Here is a 21801-nt window from a genome sequence, read left to right as displayed (position 1 = left end):
CCTGTAGAATTGAATCGTTCTTTGAAAATAGCTCGCATGCAGGATTTTCTTCTATAATATTAGCCCAAACCTCTAAACCTCTGGCCGAATGTAAGATTTGTGAACACCAAAACTAACTTAGAACTCAACCCTGATATTAATTCTCAGAAGTTAACAAATATCAAAATAAGATATGTTAGTTTTGGACTACATTCATCAAGCACTAAACTCTTTGTTACAGCCCACGTTTGTTTATGTAGTGAATGTGCAAGGTTCTCCTCGACCAAGTGTAGCCGCACAATACCAAGAAAAAAAAGGAAATACTCTCTCTCTCTCTCTCTCTCTCTCTCTCTCTCTCTCCTGTTGTCTGAAGGGGTCGTCCCGAAATTCGAAATACGTGTCGTTTTTATTTGACCAGATCCGAAACGTTGGATGCAGAGTGTTACTGGTTGAGAGAGAGAGAGAGAGAGAGAGAGAGAGAGAGAGAGAGAGAGAGAGAGAGAAAGAGAGAGAGAGATAATTTCAAGATACAAGGAAAGGATTATATAATTATATGAAATCTCAATAATTTCAAATCAAATGAAAATGTAAGCCTGGCTGTTTATAGTAACGGCATATTGTATAAACAATTTGTGGGGTTTATATCCTGGTCTACACAACTTCACCCCCCCCCCCCCGGGCCCTTTTTATATCAAAAATAAGTTTGTTTTAACCAGGTGAACAAATTTATCATTTATTTTTCACGTTGGATTTCTCGACCTGTCCCATGTCCTCTAATCTCTAGAATTTTATTGTCTGTGAAATGTGAACACTCCCTGCTTTCCGAGTGATGTAAAGTTAGATAACGTGAAATTCCATGATTTCATTGACACTGAATATGTTTTAGCTAAATGTTTATGATTCAAAAGAGAAAGGAAAAAAAAAACTAATACTTTTCTAGAGGCTAGATGTCATCTTTCGTTGTTCAATTACATTGCTAATTTCATCCAAGATAAAAACGTTGAACTATCTAATATATCTAAAGTATTTGAGGCCGCATTCTTTTAACAGGTGCGTGGTCATGCCATCTAGCGGATAACAATTGGAAAATTAAGTCACGTGACTTTGTTATTAATAATCAATCCGCCATCTTGGATTCAACGAAGAAATGAACTTCCGATTTAGACCGAAAATCATGTTTAAAAAATTGCAACCAAGTTAGAGAAGATGGATTGACTAGGACAAAGGGGGCTTGTTGATAGACAGCAGCAAGTCGCACCAGACACAGGTTTGTTTGCTGAAAATATATCAGGAATATCGCTTAATGGGCACCTGTTAAACGGAGTGTTCAATAAAGATTGTGCACATATAGGGGGGCTAGTACTGGTAGATATATACCATACCTTGAAGGTACACGTGTAAAAGGTAGCGGATTCAATTAAGATGATGAATTATTTCATTTTTAACTGAATTTACATATTAACATATCGATTACAAATGTTAAGTTTGAAAATTGTTCCTATTTTTTTTTTTTTAAATTTCCGACACAATGTGTGGAAATGCATTTCAGTGAAATGTTCAGTAGTACCCAATACACAAGGTGTATATTGTGAATAAGTTATTTCTGACGACGGTAAATATAATTATTTGCCACGATGAGTTGATTTTAGCAATGTTCTAGAGGTTTTCTTAATGGTGTAAGTGTCGCAGAGGTATATTGCCAGTCTGGTCACCCCCAGATGCATTTGGAGTGAGTCATATCGCGAGTGTGAATTACCTCCCTTTTGACATGAATGTAAACAATAAAGATGGCATATTGACAAAAAGTTTATTGACGATGCTTAATAATGGGAGTCCAAGTCTGTTCTGTCTGTGATAGAAATGAACCAATATTGGTTATATTATATGAAATCCATAGAGGTGAACAATTGGGTGTTTTTGTGCATGCAAATCAAAATTTACCTGTGAAAGAAGTGATAGTTTCCCAGGCTTCTTTTAGAGGTTCTGATGACCATAGCACTGTCTGAAGTACCTACACTATTAGATGGGGGAATAGTGAATTTGTCACATGACATACTTTAATCTGATGACAGTTGTGTGTAAATTAAGTATGGACACTGCACTCATAAATTGTTCTTGGGAAATCAATGTATTCAGCATGTGATATGTGCTCCCCTGGTTTTTTTTTTTTTGACATTAAATTTCCATTTTTTGAGCATACATTTCCAAGTATATGATTATCATCATTGGGTATAAGTGTTCACACTTGGTATGCAGAAATTTTTTAAAGAGCTGATTGGGACTGAAATTTGGTCCCATTTTGAATCAAAAATTTACTTACACAATGTTTGAAATTGTTTTAAAACTTGGTATAGACCACAGGTCTATGCCAAAACAAGATGACATAGACCTCATTGAATTGGCTTAGACCGCACATTGGAAAAAAACCCAACACAAATTTAAAACATTGTTATTTACTTCAGAAAGCATTTTTCTTTCCATTTCCATAACAATGTCCTCCTTTCCTCATAAAGTTTAAAATCGGTATAGACAATTTGGTCTATCTCAATTACAATTGGCATAGACCAGTGCCATTTGACATGGATTCGATCTATCGGTATATATGGTTAATTTCGAACACTGCTTACATATATATATATTTTCCCCAAATGAGGTGGTTTTCCCAAAGACAGACTTGCTAAGTGTGAGATAAAAATCAATTTGTTGATTGCATGTTTAGAAATAAAATTCAAGCAGGACTGTTGATCAGTTGATGTGGGATTTTTTCAATCAAAATTAGATAATTCATACCAATATTGTTCTTGACATTTATAAGTTATGTGATAAGCCATTTCATTATTGTTCTTGAATTGTTACCAACAATGGTGTTTGTAAAAGACACAAAAGATGGTATTTAACATTGCTTTTCATATGAATGGGTTTGATAAAATTTCCAATTACACCAAATTTATGCCGAAATTTCCAACTCTTGAGGACCTGGTCCCTGTTCCCAAATTGCTGAGAAAAAACAACCCCACCACTGGTTTGTGTAAGAATGCTTTACACTAAATTGATATGCAGTCTATATTTGTGTATGGTGATGCAAATACTGACATTAATAATCATATGAAGTGTTTGTCTGACACATGTTTGGGAACATTGATGATGTTCCTGTAGTGAAGGAATCAGGGGATGGTGTTGATGGATGGATGTGGTGATATTTAGTGGGTAACTGCAGCTGATTTTATGTGCATGGCTTAAAAGATAAGTAATTGTGAAAGGTGTCAGACTTTTATATATTCCTGAATCCTGAAAATGATTCACATTGTTTTCAATTTCTCACATTTTTTTTTTACCTTTTCGTGGTCCCAATAGGAAAAATTGGTTCATTACTTCCTTAGGTGAACAGGTGAAGGGAGTTTGCGTTTGTTTAAATGAATGACCGCATTCCTTTTCAAGGGGTGGTAATTGTGAAATAATAAAAATGGAATGGGGACAGTACTTAATTTAAAAAAAAATTTTTTAATCTTAAGAACCCTAAAGCTTGTACAAGGAAAACTAGATCTTGCACGACAACTTTCTATCTTGACAAAAATCAAGTCTTTTCAAAATATTACCCCCTCAATCCAGGATGACACCACAATAAGGTTTGAAGTTTTGTCTAGCAGTATCTAGGAAAAATGTTTAGAAATCCTCTCATGATTCATGAAGATAGCAGTTGATATGCAAGCATCCCCATTTCATATAATGGCCCCAGAGTTCTACTCTGTGACACTGATGTAGTTTGAAGTTTTACATGCACGAAAAATGCAACTGATTTTGTAAGCAGTACGGAAAACATATTACATACATACGTGTACAAAACACATTTAATTAATGAGTAAACATCTAGGCTTTTTGTATTTTGAGGGTATAAAAACCATGGCAGCAATATGGGTATTTTACATATTTGGAAAGCCAGTTATGTCAGAAATTATCCATACTTCCATTTTTTTTCAATTCCCCATAACCTATATAAATATATAGGTTTTTATGTCAAGTTTAATGGGTCAGGGATTTCATTGAGGCATAGATGCATTGAAACAGCATAGGTTTATTTATACTGAAAAAAAAATTAGGAAACTGTTTATAAATACACTGAGCATGTTTGTGTAATGGACTACTGAGTACTGTGGGAGATCAGACAGAACTTGCAGCGTTTTTTTTCTACCCACTGGTACCGGTACCCAGTGCTCGAAATTAACATATGCCCGTCAGTCTGTGTCTGGTTAAAAGTCTGGCGGACTGACTGACATTTGTTTTAGTCAGTCCGATGGGACTGGTTAATTTTCTAAAGCATTATTTTGGAAATTATACTTATGAAATTTTATTCACATATTTGGCATGCTTCGATATGTAGATATCAGACGAATCTGATTTTTAAATATAAATCCCACATTTAAGTGTTACAATATTGTCTGAGGCATATTGAGTTAAATTTCATTTTAATAACATTAACGAAATATGTTTAATTATTTCAGGAACACTCTGTTGCTCTGGTAAATTTTTCTGCGGACTGGTTGAAATTATACCCCATCAGTCTGGCTGGACTGGTGACACAAAAAGTTAGCTTTAAGCCCTGGGTACCCATTCAATGGGGAAAATAGTGTCAAAATCGAACAAATTGAGAATTTTCTACCAATGTACTGGTAAATGATTTCAACTATAGAAAAGACAAAATGGAGAACAAAACAATGGTAATATTTGCTGTTGTGAGACGTAAGAATCGTCGTAGCTTCATTCTAGAATCGTCGTAGCTCTACAACAATACGTGCACTGCCATGATCAATTTCGATTTAATACCGGAAGTGAACATTTTAGTTGCCTCGTACGTTTCAGACTAAGTAAATTATGATGTCAGCGGTCTATTTTTCGGCAAATGAATTGGGGGGGGAATTTTTAGTCTCAAAATTGGGGAAAATCAACGGTTTTTGGCATTGGGAATGGTACCGTTTATCAGTACCAGTTATATAAGGGGAAAAAACTGCTGACTAGAGGTTAAAGGTCATATAAGAGTAGGAATAGTCTCACAGGTCGCACCCAGAAGATGACCTTCATCATGTAAAAACATTTTCGAATGCTGTATATATATATGTGTATGGTTTGGAGACTTGATGGAAGAATGTTTGCTCTGTATGAGGTATTTTCAACATGTAACAATGTCTGAACAGGTGTCCTGATTTAGCAGAGTACCTTAATATAGATAAATCCTTAACAGAATTTCTCATAGTGAGAAGAGTGTATGTATGAAGTTATGATTTTGTTGATTTCATTAGTTAAATTTTCAGGTGAGTCAGAAGGTGGGGTGGGTGGGTGGAGGTCAACTTTAGAAACTTTTTTCTATCCCAAAAGGGGGACTTACAGGCCCACAAATATATCAAAAGGACAAAACAAGCTTTTTTGATGTTAAATTTGTCCAATTAAAGGGGAGTTTACAACCCTGTCCAGTTAAAGGGGAGTTGACAATTCCAGTACCCCTCCCCTAGATCACAATGGAAGAGATTAGATTGTAGCATTCATCTTAGTCATGGTTGAGAAACCTGTGATTTTTTTAAGAACGTGCCTGTAATGTGTGACTTACACTGTATATGCACCATGATACAAAGGGCACAGCTTCCCCAAAGTGACAAGATACACTTAGAATAGGCAAAACAGAATTTATATTATCAACTGAAAATTCAGTGGTAGTCATTTTTCTGAGGAATATTTTGTAATCTTCGAACTCTCTATAGTGTTACGAACATCCAGATATATAATTTACTTACACTGACAGCACCTGTTCCTTGTTTAAGCTGAAGGGGTGGGGACACTGAGTTACTGGTGGTAGTGAAGGGATAAGGACACTGGGTTACTGGTGGCAGTGAAGGGATGGGGACACTGAGTTACTGGTGGTAGTGAAGGGATGGGGACACTGAGTTACTGGTGGTAGTGAAGGGATGGGGACACTGGGTTACTGGTGGTAGTGAAGGGATGGGGACACTGGGTTACTGGTGGTAGTGAAGGGATAAGGACACTGGGTTACTGGTGGTAGTGAAGGGATGGGGACACTGAGTTACTGGTGGTAGTGAAGGGATGGGGACACTGGGTTACTGGTGGTAGTGAAGGGATGGGGACACTGGGTTACTGGTGGTAGTGAAGGGATAAGGACACTGGGTTACTGGTGGTAGTGAAGGGATGGGGACACTGAGTTACTGGTGGTAGTGAAGGGATGGGGACACTGGGTTACTGGTGGTAGTGAAGGGATGGGGACACTGGGTTACTGGTGGTAGTGAAGGGATGGGGACACTGGGTTACTGGTGGTAGTGAAGGGATGGGGACACTGGGTTACTGGTGGTAGTGAAGGGATGGGGACACTGGGTTACTGGTGGTAGTGAAGGGATGGAGACACTGAGTTACTGGTGGTAGTGAAGGGATGGGGACACTGGGTTACTGGTGGGTAATAAGCTGAAGGGATGGGGACACTGGGTTACTGGTGGGTAATAAGCTGAAGGGACGGGGACACTGAGTTACTGGTGGGTAATAAGCTGAAGGGATGGGGACACTGGGTTACTGGTGGGTAATAAGCTGAAGGGACGGGGACACTGAGTTACTGGTGGGTAATAAGCTGAAGGGATGGGGACACTGAGTTACTGGTGGGTAATAAGCTGAAGGGATGGGGACACTGGGTTACTGGTGGGTAATAAGCTGAAGGGACGGGGACACTGAGTTACTGGTGGGTAATAAGGGGTATAGAAAGTCATCATTTCGAGGACACTGAAATCTAAACCCAATATATGCTGAAAAGGAAATGTGTTAAACAAAAAAGTACAATGGTTTTTCAATGACAGAGCTATTTTGAAAAGTATGCCTTGTAAAACGTGACTTTAATTCCCCCCAAATCGTAGATTCTTCAAACTGATTTGGTCTTTAAAGTGCATAAAAAATATCTTCCCCATAAATATTCTCTGGGCGTATCTTGATTCAGTGGTAGCTGATGGTTATCAGAGAAGGTAATCCTGCTGATGTGTACCACGTAACATTGGTGATGACAGGTGTGACCTCGTTACCATGGAGACAGGGTTGGCCTGGAGGGGAGATAACTCCATAGTGTGATGTTTGATGAATGATGGCAAACTACAAATGTGGCAGTGTCTTCTGGAAGGCAAGGCAGTGACCGGATAAAGCCTATGAATGTAGTGAAATCTTGCTTGTTTAGAGAAGGGCATTATTATACAAGGCATAGTTTTCATGTGTTTTAAGTTTTGTCTGTGTGGATGTAAAACTGGGAATTTTCACTAACATTTATCAATAATTGTGAGGTCTTATCATGGATTTGCATACGCTACATCATGATTAAGCATCTGCACTTTTTTTGAATTTGGGTTTTGTGTCTGTGATGAGAAAGGATAGGATTTGTGAATTAAGATTTGGTACATTAATGGAACTGATGACTTCATTGAAGGATTGGTATGTACTGTTTGTGAGTAGATGTTGGACAACTATCTGATCATGATGTCATTGTAACCATGAGGATCAAACATGTAAACAATAATATTGTCCGACACTAGAATTCCAGTTCGTTGGTTAATGCCAGACTTTGATGAGGGACAGATATTATTTGTAAATGGGTTTGGTGTGTGGAGTCTAGACAAAAGTCCATCGAGGAAAAAAAGTTTTGTATCACATTTGAACTTGTCCTGGTTGTTGATTTCCTGCTCTATCTGTAGGTTATTTAAGACAACTGATACATATGGTTAGGTTTGTGAGTTGTCAGGCAATTTGTGAATACTATGAGAAAGCATCTGTCTGTAGCTAACTGTTTGTGAATTAAAACCTTCTGTCTGTCTTTGAAGTAAAGAGGAAGGGTAGGCTGTACAGGGAAATCTTGTGGTGTGTGGAAATTTCTGCTTTCTGTCCAAGTCTATAAGCACTTAGCATTAAACTGTCACAGTATAGATCTATCTTATTAAACATTAGGGCTCACACGTGCCAGCGGAGGAATAGATACAGAGAGGGAATTGTAATGTCAAACCGGTGCGAGTGTAGCACAGAATGTGAGACAGTGCTATCCATGCAAAACAAGGAAAGTTTCTTTTTCTATTGTACAAGTGTTTTAATTGGAAATTGACTTTGGTCTATGGAGTCTGGAAAAACATGGGTAGCTATGAAGACTGGATGTGAGATTTATGCAGAAGATAATGCAGATGGTGGGATTTTGTAACTGGATATGCATATGTTTTACGATTAGCAGGTTGCTGCTTTATATTTCATTGGAAGATAGTTTTTTTTTATCGTTTTGGATAGATGATATTTGGGGGTCTAGTAGGATTTTAATAGATTCTGAAAAGTTTGAGCGACATTGCCAAAGTGCACCATTGAGGTTTTTACATGGGTAGACCAAAAGACATCGATTTTTCATCTTTTGTGTTGTGCTGAGGAGGAATTTGATGGCGGACATCAGAGTACACGTTAATTAAAATTTGAATTGGATTATACATGCAATATGGCAGCTTTGTTAACGTCCCACTCATGGAGGGAATTATGGGATAGATTTATTGCCCATGTGGAAGAAAAACTGGAGTCCTTGAGGGGAGGACACTGGAACAGCCCTCGGTTGCCAAGGAGATTCTCAGGTAAAACCACACAGACAAGTTTACTCTGAAACATCCATGTAATGCATGTAGTAACAGTTTGCAGCATTACTTCATGTCCTAGAAAGTTCAGGATATGCATGAAGAATTCGGAGACACTCCCTTATTTTTTTTCATTATCGAAGCTGACACAGGTCTCTATCATGGTGTATGGGGGGTTGTTAGAGACAGTTCAAAAACGTCACTGGAATATGAAATGGGGCAGTCATGTGATCGAATCCTGTACATGTGATCGAATCATGCATGACCCACTTCAATGCCTGTGATTTTTTTTTAAAAAAAAATGGTCTTTTATTACTTATGTATGCATTAGAGACAAACAGGCAATTTTAAAAGATGTCTCTAACAATCTCCCATACACCATGATAGAGAAGACCTGTGTCAGCATCGATAATAACAAAAAAAACCACCGTAATGTCTCCGAATTCTTCATGCATATCCTGAACTTGTGCATTTAAGGAATTATGACTGAGGGCATATGTCCGTGGTAAATTTACAAATTTAAACAAGGCATTACTAACACACATGTATATAAATGAGAATTCCAAATTTGGCACACAAGATAACGGAGTATTTTGGCTAATACTTGACTTTCATATTTGTCCCCCCCCCCCTTAAAAAATTCTGGATCTGCCTCTGTATGTTGTCATCGTACTGAAAGAGTTTGCTGGTGTGATTATATGCTTTTGGGATGGTCGGTTGGAGAAAAATCAGGGGGGAGGCACAATTAAAGTTTTGAATGTTGATGATTCTCAAGCTTTGGGGGAAAAGAGGTTGTACATAAATGTCCAGTTTTTGTAACTGTAACTTTTTGTAATCAAAAAGTTACAAACTCTGGGTAAAGTATGTTATACATTTATGATGCCATAATTATTATATCAAAAGGTGGTGCTCACATAATTATTATATCAGAAGGTGGTGCTCACATAATTATTATATCAGAAGGTGGTGCTCACATAATTATTATATCAGAAGGTGGTGCTCACATAATTATTATATCAGAAGGTGGTGCTCACACTTTATTATCAAAATGATGCTTTTTGCTTTAAGAATTGGAAGTCGTTCTAAGGAGCCAAGTAAGTCTAAACAACACAGAGTATTCGAATTGTCTTGAAAAATATTCTTATGGGCAAGAGTGCCGACTCTTTATATTTTGATTTGGAATGTCAGATGGTTACTTTATAATGTATTTGCACAACAACAAAAAACCCTGTGTACTTTTTGTGAAATGGTCATCCCAGCCATTGTAGGGAATTTCATTTCAGATTGATGATACAGATTATTGTTGATCAGAAATATAGCTTAATGAACTATGGGTTTGATGTTCATTGGCTCCAAAGGCAAAGGTCAAGGTTGTTAAGAATTTTTGATGTGCATTGTATTTTGCCATTACATGGCATTTCTCTTTTATCTGGTTATGGATTTTGGTATGAAGGTCATTTATTGAGACAAGTGAAGGTCACAATAAAACTATATTTTAGAAGTTTTAAAATTTCTGAGTGCTTTCTGCGAGGCTAAAGTAGTTTATCTTTTGATGACATTTTTTGGAGGAAATGAGTTTCTAGGGGGAAACGTATTGGTGTTTATGAAAACCACGTGATGATGAATAAAAAAGTGAAAAACAGAAGTGGCATTTGCCTAGAAAGAATATTGTTTACATTAAGACAAAAAAGAGAATATCAGAATTGTTTCAAGTGAAAACCCTCCAGTTTTAATTGACTCTATTAGCTGGCTACACACATCTGTAGATTCTGAATCTGTTAACATTCTGGAGAATTGAGAGCATCGCAGAGCTGTTGTTTGCTTTAAATTGAGGATTTGAGATTTAGAGGTTTGAAGGTTTGAATCGCACATTGAAAATGGAGTTTAAGGTGGAGGAAAATTTTACTCTCATGTAAGTATTGTTCACATAGTAATATCTAATTAATTGCATGCTGTCTTTCGTTTTAATTATGTAGAAGATACATTAGAATGATAGTGTAAGATAGGCCTAAATAGAATATCTTGGCTAGATTTATAGACAGCATTCCTCGTGTAGGATTTCATAACGTAGAACCAACTACATGAGCCTTACATAAAAAAAACGTAAATTGTGTCACTGTGAATAAGTGCACTGTGCAGCAACAAATATGACTGTGTCCTTCAATCATGGATAATTTATTGAAACATATTTTGTGCATCTGTGGTTGTATGGTTTATGATGATGAAATCTGTTTTGGCGAGACAGCAGAGACCCAGTGAATGTCAATCAGCTGAGGACTCTCGGTTTTGTGATGGACTATTTTTTTGGATATTTTTTTTTTTATTCTGGAGATATTAATCGCTGTTGATTGTCATCTGTGATCTCTCATGAGAGTGTTCCTCCACAGTCTATAGTTTGGAGAGCCATGGATGTTTTTTTTTTTCAGGAGAAATCAATTTTTAAAGAGAGAGTTTTCACGGTCCTGCAATCTTACCATGCTGAAGTGAGTTAAACGCAGGAATACCAAAGGCCAAGAGTGGATCGTTTTTCAACAATCTGTGGTGTTTTTTATGAAGATATTGAAAAGTGCTAGTTGTCTATAGCTAGTGTGTGTGTGTGTATATATATATATATATATATACAAGTTTAAATTTATGTGTTTTTTTTGCATCATCGAAGAAATTGAATGAACTATGGGTCCAGGATTTGTGTGTAGGAGGAGGTGTCTTAAGATGACGACATGGAAAAATGGAGTAGTGTAGATGTGAAATGGAGATTTGTTTTGGTTGATAATGAATCTTGATTTTCCCTCTTGATTGTGGAAGTGGGTGAATTTGGAATATTCTGATCTGCCATTAGAGATTTGAGAGAGATGGATGCCGGAAACTCCTGTCTTCCTTTGGATAAGGAAATCCCTGTAGAGGATGAAGCTGGTATGTCTGATCAGAGGTCAAGGTCTCTCTATACAAGCTGATAGTTACTTGTGTCATTTCGTGGTACTGTGTGACATGTTGACATGAACCATTATTCACTGCAGGACTGGGAGATAAAAATGCAGTCAAAAAAAGTGTCTTTGCAGTGTAAGGTAGCTCACTACACTAAAGCTTATACTCTGTATGACAAGACGTCACAAGATGGCGATTTAAATATTTTTTGAAATTACTTGTATCGATGGATGTGTTTGTCTATCATCGTAGCTCAGTGGTTAAAGCATTGGGCTGGTGAACCACAGATCTCGAGTTCAAATCCCGCAGTCTTCTGTTCATATGTGTTGGAATAATTTTTTTGAAATTTATATTGTTATCCAAGTTTTTATAGTTTTTACCTTTTTGGCATATATACTTATTGTATATCATCATATCTTTTATATTTAAATCAATTCATACTGATTTGAGAAACTATTTCTGGGTGTAGTGAGCCACCTTAAAGGGTGCCTTGTTAAGTACATAGAGGTTAGATTTCTGTGTTCACAACTCCTTCACTTCTCACTAGTTACAAACTTTTTTCAAAATGATGAAAGTGAAAACTAAATCTATATTTTGATATTATATGTAAAATGAATACAATTTACTATATGGAATGTAATTAAATTATTCCCTTGATTTCTATTTCCAAAACATATAGGGAGGGGTAATATGTTTCAGCTTTTGAAAAATCATAGCAAAGTCTTTTTTAAAAGAAATTTTCTATTTGTACTTATTACACCCCATACTAAGCCAAAACATCTATTTATTAGCCATGCATGCATCTATTTTTGTTTGTATGTATAAGTGTCCTTAAGCTGGTGATGGGATTCATTACCAGTGGTAGATTTTCAAACAGACATTTTGTGTGTACTCCAACCATTTAAACCAGGATAACAAGGGGGATAGGAATTTTTTTTTCGTCCACGAAAAAGGAATCATACAACTGCTACAGCTTCGTTTAATCATAATTAATTACCTAATGGCCATGAGCTTAAGGAGGTATGACACCCATTTATATTGTCTTGATTGAAGGGTGTAGTATATAAGTGGTGATGGGAATTTTAAAGTTTGTCTGGTGTATTGAAAAAAGAGCCATATTATAGGGAAAAATTAAACCACTTTGGGGATTCGAACACAGAAGTATCCGCTGGGCTTACCAGTAAGTGAAAGAGTTTAAAAGGACAAAGAAGATATTTTTTTATTTTTGTATACATGATGTGTACTTTTGTTTGATTCTTTATCTCACTCTTTTTCATTTGTAATCTTTCTTTTCTATTTCTCTCTCTCTTTCTCTCTCTCTCTCTCTCTCAATCTCGATCTATCGATTTGTTAGCCCCAAATTTCTTCTTTTTTTTTTGTTATGAGTAACGCATTCCTTCACAGCAAGTATCAAATGAAGCTCTAACGTAAGTGAAAAATACAAGATTTAATTACTTTCCTCTGTTGAAGAATAACTCGAGGATATTCTTAATCGCTTCTTTTTTTTCTATTTGAACTTCCTGGAAGAAAGCAATTAATTTAAGTGGTACAGCAATCTTTGAGTATAGTTTGTTTATCATTAAGTTAAACGCAAACCTTTTTCTTTTTGGTTTTAACCGAAATTGATTAATTTGTTAAAGACTTGATTGTCTTTGTGCATGTTTTTGAAGTATGCCAGGAAATGGACATTACGTCCCCTTTGTCGGGATAGTGTTATTAGTTTAGTAGAACCTGTGTAAATGAACAAGCTCTGGTTTAGACAGGATGTCGGGTTACACAGGGAATAGAAGTGTGATACACAGATAATGGTCAAAATATACAGTGAATCTTATTGTACAGGTGTCAGATGAAATAGTTTGGACTGTACTTGGGCATATGTCTGTTATGACGAGGGCTTGTGTATTGACCTGATTTTTCTATAATATTTATACTTTATTTATTCTAGTGACATACATTATTTATACTAGTGACAAACAATATTTATACCAGTGACATACTTTATTTATACTAGTGACATACAATATTTATACTAGTGACAAACAATATTTATACTAGTGACATACAATATTTATACCAGTGACATACAATATTTATACCAGTGACATACAATATTTATACCAGTGACAAACTATTTATACCAGTGACATACTTTATTTATACTAGTGACATACAATATTTATACTAGTGACAAACAATATTTATACTAGTGACATACAATATTTATACTAGTGACATACAATATTTATACCAGTGACATACAATATTTATACTAGTGACAAACAATATTTATGCTAGTGACATACAATATTTATACTAGTGACATAATATTTATACTAGTGACATACAATATTTATACCAGTGACATACAATATTTATACTAGTGACAAACAATATTTATACTAGTGACATACAATATTTATGCCAGTGACATATAATATTTATACTAGTGACATACAATATTTATACCAGTGACATACAATATTTATACCAGTGACATACTTTATTTATACTAGTGACATACAATATTTATACTAGTGACATACAATATTTATACCAGTGACATACAATATTTATACCAGTGACATACAATATTTATACTAGTGACATACAATATTTATACCAGTGACATACTTTATTTATACTAGTGACATACTTTATTTATGCCAGTGACATACTTTATTTATACCAGTGACATACAATATTTATACCAGTGACATACTTTATTTATACTAGTGACATACTTTATTTATGCCAGTGACATACAATATTTATACTAGTGACATACAATATTTATACCAGTGACATACAATATTTATACTAGTGACATACAATATTTATACCAGTGACATACAATATTTATACTAGTGACATACAATATTTATACCAGTGACATACAATATTTATACTAGTGACATACAATATTTATACCAGTGACATACAATATTTATACTAGTGACATACAATATTTATACCAGTGACATACAATATTTATACTAGTGACATACATTATTTTGGATTTATTTTAGTCATGGCAATTTTTCACTCATTAGATTAATAAGATAAACAACAGAATGTGTGTTTCATGTCTAAGAATCAAAGGTGTATTGTTTCTTAAGCTTGTTCATAACTATTGAATGGGTAGAGATAGGACTCCTATTTGATATGTGCAAATCCTTGTGAAAAAGTAAAGTAAAGGTTTCTTTCTAATGCCACTGTTTTGTAATGTGCATTTGGATTGGCTAATGCACCGATCATGCTGATGTTTGATGCTAATAAATGAGCATTAAAAAATAATGTCAAACGTCAACATTTTGACATGTGTTGAATTTTATATAAACTTGAGGAAGTAAGATATTTATCAAAGAAAATGCATAAATTGTATTTCTAACATGTTGCAGTAAAACTCAGTTTGCGACTTATAAATCAGCATCAGAGGTCACAAATAACAATTAAATGAGAAGATAGTTATTCCCTCAATTTCTCCTGGGGAAAGTTTGGCAATTTTTGTGAATGTTTGAAAAACACTGTAAAGACCTTTCATTTGGTGTCAAAGTTATTAACCTTGTGACCCTGACCTTGGAGTTTGACATACTTTTAAGAGAAGTTAACCTTGGCAATATCATATTGGTAGGCGTGTCATACTTTGTAAAAAATGATCTCACAAGATCTTTGTTGCCACGAGGGGATGGTGTTTCAGAAGCACATCTTGTTTTCATTTTGTCGTAACATCATTCTATTGATTTGTCTTTTAAATCCTGTAAAGTTGTTAATGTTCTTATTAAAACATTCTTTTCCATTAGCAGCTGACAGCTTTTTAATCAACAAGAATATTAACTCTAAATTAAAGTGGCCAAGTACCCTTGAAATTGTTCTTCCCAGATTTTCATTTTTTTTTTATTATTGCATTATTTCAAACTTACTTAGTACTTAAAACTCTATCTGTGTTAATGACATTTAAGCAAAAATGCCATTGTCATGGAAAATATAAAGATTGAAAAATTATCTTAGAAAATACAACAGCTGAACAACAGCAGGGTCAAGGTGTCTCAGGTGATTGATGTGGTCCATGGACCTGTTTTGTTTATTAAAGTTTAGTTTGTAGAGCTAAATGAAGTAATAAATTTGATGTCCTACTGAAGATGCGACTCTCTCTGAGCAGGGCTTACAAGTAGCATTTTTACCATTTGTTTCTTAATGTTAATGTTCCATACAGTTGGCTTTTACTAGCAGACATAGTCTCTCATCGTTTTTATAGATGTTTTTTATGGACGTTGATCCCAGCGTAATTGCTTACTGTCGATCCCGTCTCTGTGTCGAATGTCCTTTGTATCCTATTAATACTGGACAGTTAAACATCTGTACGAGACATTGCATTAGTATATTGCTACACCCTCTAGTTAAATATGACCTCATTCCTTTCTTAAAAAAAAAAAAATTCTTTGACATATTCCAGGTCTATGACAACATATTCACCATTTCAGAAGACTTACTCTGTATACTGCTGTACAAGTATTGACATTGTACAGTGTTAATTTCAATGGGGCCCCCAATTTTAAAGGACTGCTGAAATTTTTATTATATAGTTCATTTTGATGACATTTCAATAAGATGCTAAATGTGTTTAATATTTTGCGGATGTCTTATTAGGTAGCTGTTAGCGGTTGGTGTGGCTTTGGTTGATAATATTTTGCGGATGTCTTATTAGGTAGCTTTGATAAAGAATGGGTAGCAGTGGAAAGGATTGACTAAGAATTATGATTTTGGCAGGAGTCGGTGATAGATGGGGCTCAGTTTTTGATATCCGTTGTTGATACAAGGATTCCAGGGAGGGGAATTAGCTGCTCATTTGAAAAATGGGTTTGGAAATGGCACTCATTTTCAATGAAGTGCAGTTACATGCAGTTGTGTGCTTCAATTGATCAATAGACGTGTTTTGTTTATGAGTCTGGTTTTTTCGGAGGGACACAGATGGCTCCAGGGATCTGCAGGTTTATATCACGTGTTGGAGATGAGGGAGAACAGGCAGGCACTAAGTCAGTCTCTTCCTGAACAGAGGTAGTGACAGAGAGAGAGATTGACCTGATCTGCATGGTTGTATCATTGGTGATAGTATTCACAGGGTCAGACAAATTAACAAGGTCAGAATTACAATGATGAAGTTGTTGCAGAAGAACATTGTCTTATCCTGAAGGCCATGGGGAAAAACTTGGACATTATATGCTCAGTATCTAACACTATACAGGTAAACTTCGATATCTCGAACACCTATATGTCGAATACTTTCTCTTTCCATTGAATTCACACCTGAAGTACTCAATCATCCCATGATTCTAATTTTACGGTCTGTTGGATGTTTTCGTTAGGTCTAGCACGGGCTTCATGGGACTATTGCTGATAATCACGCCTTATTAGCCCCAAGCTGTTGATTGGGTGGCGTTGTCTAATTGTGCAGACTGGGTGGTTGGAGGTGATCATGAAATGTCCACTTATACATAAGATGACATTAAACAAGCAGCTTTGGGAGAGTACTGAAATTTTGTCGTAATACACGCTTACACATGCTATTACAGATCAAAGTTACCACTGGACACATTAAACTGATATGGTCATCAAGAAATTAAACAATTATAGACTTTTTTGCACTGATGTAAAAAGGGAACTTCTTGTTCATACAGTCGAAACAAATTCATCATTATAAGTGTAGTGCTTTTGTTTACGTTTATTAACAATTTTAAATAATTATTATAGAATGATGTTTCCCGTCTCCGTCTTCATAATTATTGCAGTGATCGGTTTATCATTTACAAAGCGTAACACAAATCCGTGTATCAGAAATACAGAATTGAACGTAATAACGGTGATTATCATTATTAAAACCGACCGAAATTCGTAAAATGTAAGTGTTGCATTATCAAATAAAGTAATTGATACTCAATATATATATGCAAATGCAAACATATTTTTGAAAATCCCTATAACTTCAAACTAAAACTATTACCGCTTAAAGTGTGTTTATTTGCCTGTCAAATAGAACGACATAAAACATTACATAATATTGGTGTCAATTTCATTAACTTCGATTTCTCGAACCCTCAGATATCTCGAAGTTTTTCTTCAGTCCTACCAAGTTCTCGATATCGAAGTTTACCTGTATGTGTAAAGAATAGCCTTTATACACTGTACACAATTTTATTTGAATATCAGTGACTTGTTCTTATATTTCTTTACTTTTATACCCATCGTTATGTCAGAATTACTCGGATATTTTAAACCTTCAACATTTTTGTAAAATATTTGTAAAATAAAATTATTCAATACTGGTGAATATTTGTAACAGGTAAAGCGACTGATTTCAGTTGGAGCCGTTTTTTGCTGTTACAGTTACTCAGCATGCGGATTTTCACACATTCTTGAACACCAGAGAACTTATTTTTTTTTGAAACATTAGTTGCATGTTTATGGAGGTAAATTGTTTCGCAATCAATAACAATGTATTGTTTAAGCACCCTTGGCTTCAGCCGTCAGAATGCAATGCCATTCATTATTGAACCTTTATTACCATAAACATATTTAACTGGAATTAAGTAAGGTTTGAATAGTTTTAGAAAATGAAAGTAAATTTTCATGAAATCAGAACAGATTCTACAGAGTATTTTAAAACATCTCATTTTGAATCTTGAGGATCCTTGAAATGTCATGTACCTGTTGCAGTAGAATATCACTTATTTTTGTTTGGCCCGATTTTTGTGGTTTGAGAGAATTAAGTGAGCAGTTTGATGAATGTGTGGATTTTGAGGTTGGCCCGGGGTATAATCTTTTGATAATGTGCTTAATCCACACAACAGGTGAAAACAATTAGAATTACATTCCAGTGAAATTGATAATTCAACGATATGCAAAAATATTGAAACGGGAATTTGCCACCATGTGAAATTGCATTCACAAAGAGTTTGTCTGGAGTGAAATATTAGATAATGCTGTAAGTTCCTCATTACTGTAGATATCAGAGAATGTGGTGGTCTCTTTGAAACTAGCTTCTGGGACTTAATGGCCGATTAATCTGTGAGGGAGTAGCGGTTTTAAGAATGAAATGGCCATTGATTTTTGTGTATTTTATGACACTATTGAATTTTCTTTAACACAGAGCACACTCAAGCTCATCGTAAACACACAGCACACTCAAGCTCATCGTAAACACACAGCACACTCAAGCTCATCGTACAGTACAGACACTGTATTTCTAGTGGAAATGATTACGTGCAGGGGGGGGGGGGGGGGGGGGGGGGCATTACAGTGCAAGAATTTAGGAATTTAGGGGACACTTTAATTTCTATTGGTTGAGATGCTTTTGAAGGGGGATGTTCATTATATAATACAAGGGTACTGTACTATAAATATAAAGTGAATTGATTTCCTATTAAGTGAATGCTCATAGTAAAAATGGATTCAAAAACCACAAAGGGAATGCATGTGTATTTCCATTTTGTGAAGAATTCAGAATACCTTACTAGATTAGAATCAATGCTATTCTATATTTAAAACTTCATCAGAAAACAATGAGAGGTTGAAAACCCCTAGGATTCAAATTGTGTTTCGTTGGAAATAACACAGTCAATGGCATTGTCACAGTCAGGGTATTGTCACATAGTCAGTACATTATCACACAGTACATTATCACACAGTCAGTACATTGTCACACAGTCAGTACATTGTCACATAGTCAGTACATTATCACACAGTCAGTACATTGTCACACAGTCAGTACATTATCACATAGTCAGTACATAATCACATAGTCAGTACATTGTCACATAGTCAGTACATTATCACATAGTCAGTACATAATCACATAGTCAGTACATTGTCACATAGTCAGGGTATTGTCACACAGTCAGTACATTGTCACACAGTCAGGACATTATCACACAGTCAGTACATTGTCACACAGTCAGTACATTATCACATAGTCAGGGTATTGTCACACAGTCAGTACATTGTCACACAGTCAGGACATTATCACACAGTCAGTACATTGTCACACAGTCAGTACATTATCACAGTCAGTACATTGTCACATAGTCAGTACATTATCACATAGTCAGTACATTATCACATAGTCATTACATTGTCACATAGTCAGTACATTATCACATAGTCAGTACATTGTCACATAGTCAGTACATTATCACACAGTCAGGACATTGTCACACAGTCAGTACATTGTCACACAGTCAGTACATTATCACAGTCAGTTCATTATCACATAGTCAGTACATTATCACACAGTCAGTACATTATCACACAGTCAGTACATTATCACATAGTCAGTACATTATCACACAGTCAGTACATTATCACACAGTCAGTCAGGACATTATCACACAGTCAGTACATTATCACACAGTCAGTACATTATCACACAGTCAGGACATTATCACACAGTCAGTACATTATCACACAGTCAGGGTATAATCACACAGTCAGTACATTATCACACAGTCAGTACATTATCACAGTCAGGGTATTGTCACATAGTCAGTACATTATCACACAGTCAGTACATTGTCACACAGTCAGTACATTGTCACACAGTCAGTACATTATCACACAGTCAGTACATTATCACACAGTCAGGACATTATCACACAGTCAGTACATTATCACACAGTCAGTACATTGTCACACAGTCAGGGTATAATCACACAGTCAGTACATTATCACACAGTCAGTACATTATCACACAGTCAGGACATTATCACACAGTCAGGACATTATCACACAGTCAGTACATTATCACACAGTCAGTACATTATCACACAGTCAGTACATTATCACACAGTCAGTACATTGTCACATAGTCAGTACATTATCACACAGTCAGTACATTATCACACAGTCAGTACATTATCACACAGTCAGTACATTATCACACAGTCAGTACATTATCACACAGTCAGTACATTATCACATAGTCAGTACATTATCACACAGTCAGTACATTATCACACAGTCAGGGTATTGTCACACAGTTGAGGCTATTTAGATAATAGCCAAAAAGAGTTGTAAACTAAAATAATTTCTTGGGGGTGGGGTGCAAGTTCCTGAACACACTTAGATATTGCTAAGTGTATATTTAAGAAATAGATAATGAATTTCATTTTTGAAAATACATCATGAGGGTATGAACTGTGGCACTTCACACTGACATACTTCATGAAGTACATCAGGTTTTGGTTTTTGAGTTCTGGTAGTGAAGGTATCAGATCCCATTATTAATATCCATTTGAATCCTTTATTATTATTTATTTCTTAAGTGTATTATTAACTTATGCATAATTTGATGTTGATGGCGGATTTTTTTTTTTTTTATCAGAGCTGCACAGCATGTCCATGAGGCTAGTGTCTGGCGGTACGTATAATGTCCGAGCCTCTGAGATGTCATCCCATCTACAGGACAGACAGCCTAAAATGGTCACCTGTATGGTCCACTTCCTTGACGACAGTCAACAGGACTTCGAAGTCGATGTAAGGATTTTATCTGATTGGTCAATAACCGTAAATATACAGATACAGTAAAATGTGCTTATAGCAAAGTGCCGAGGACGAACAATTTTAATTCACTATAAACATGATTTTGTTGTATCTAATTAGTTTAAAACAAGTTTTAAAACTGAAGGGAATGAAAATAACTTTGCTGTAAGCATGAATTCATTATAAACATGTTTGCTATAGCTGTGTTTTACTGTAATCAATAGTGTTGCTAATTTGTGAGAGGTATTTTTTGTGATATCGGCTATCTGAGGATAGCAATCATAATTTTACATTTATAAATGGGAATTCATGAGATTGTTAATTTTGCTGAGTTAAGTACTTGTGTAATCTAAGGAATGTACTGTACTGCCTTTATATCTGCAGTAATCGGCAGTAATCAGTAATTGGTAGTAATCAGTAATCGGCAGTAATCAGTAATCGGCAGTAATCAGTAATCGGCAGTAATTGGTAGTAATCGGTAATCGGCAGTAATCAGTAATCGGCAGTAATCAGTAATCGGCAGTAATCAGTAATTGGTAGTAATCGGTAATCGGCAGTAATCAGTAATCGGCAATAATCAGTAATCGGCAGTAATCAACTTGCTTGTCTGTATGCCTATGCATAAAAATGTCTCAGGTAACTAACTCGTAAACGTTTTCCTGTTTTTTTTACCTATGATTATTGCGGTTCAAAATTTTTATATGGTGGATCCAAAATAAGTGGGGGAGTGGATTAC

General features: G+C 35.5%; 1 protein-coding gene across 12 annotated transcripts in view; it reads left to right on the top strand.

Annotated features, from left to right (window-relative positions):
- Window positions 1-6828: 6828 nt before the first annotated feature.
- The window catches only part of LOC125666021 (tyrosine-protein phosphatase non-receptor type 4-like), an 88712-nt gene continuing 73739 nt past the window's right edge, over window positions 6829-21801 (top strand). For 8 of the 12 annotated variants that reach the window (XM_056151289.1, XM_056151287.1, XM_056151282.1 and 5 more), the window contains exons 1-2: window positions 6829-8609; window positions 20908-21059. In XM_056151289.1, coding sequence (XP_056007264.1) covers window positions 8480-8609; window positions 20908-21059 — 282 coding nt within the window. In that variant the 5' untranslated portion in view covers window positions 6829-8479. Of the gene's footprint in view, window positions 11523-20907; window positions 21060-21801 lie in introns of all 12 variants that reach the window. The other 4 variants (XM_056151292.1, XM_056151290.1, XM_056151291.1 and 1 more) reach the window with 1 other exon arrangement.

Source organism: Ostrea edulis, chromosome 10 (genome assembly GCF_947568905.1).
Source record: "Ostrea edulis chromosome 10, xbOstEdul1.1, whole genome shotgun sequence".
NCBI classification, from domain to species: Eukaryota; Metazoa; Mollusca; class Bivalvia; order Ostreida; family Ostreidae; genus Ostrea; species Ostrea edulis.
This window is presented reverse-complemented; position numbering and strand designations above follow the sequence as displayed.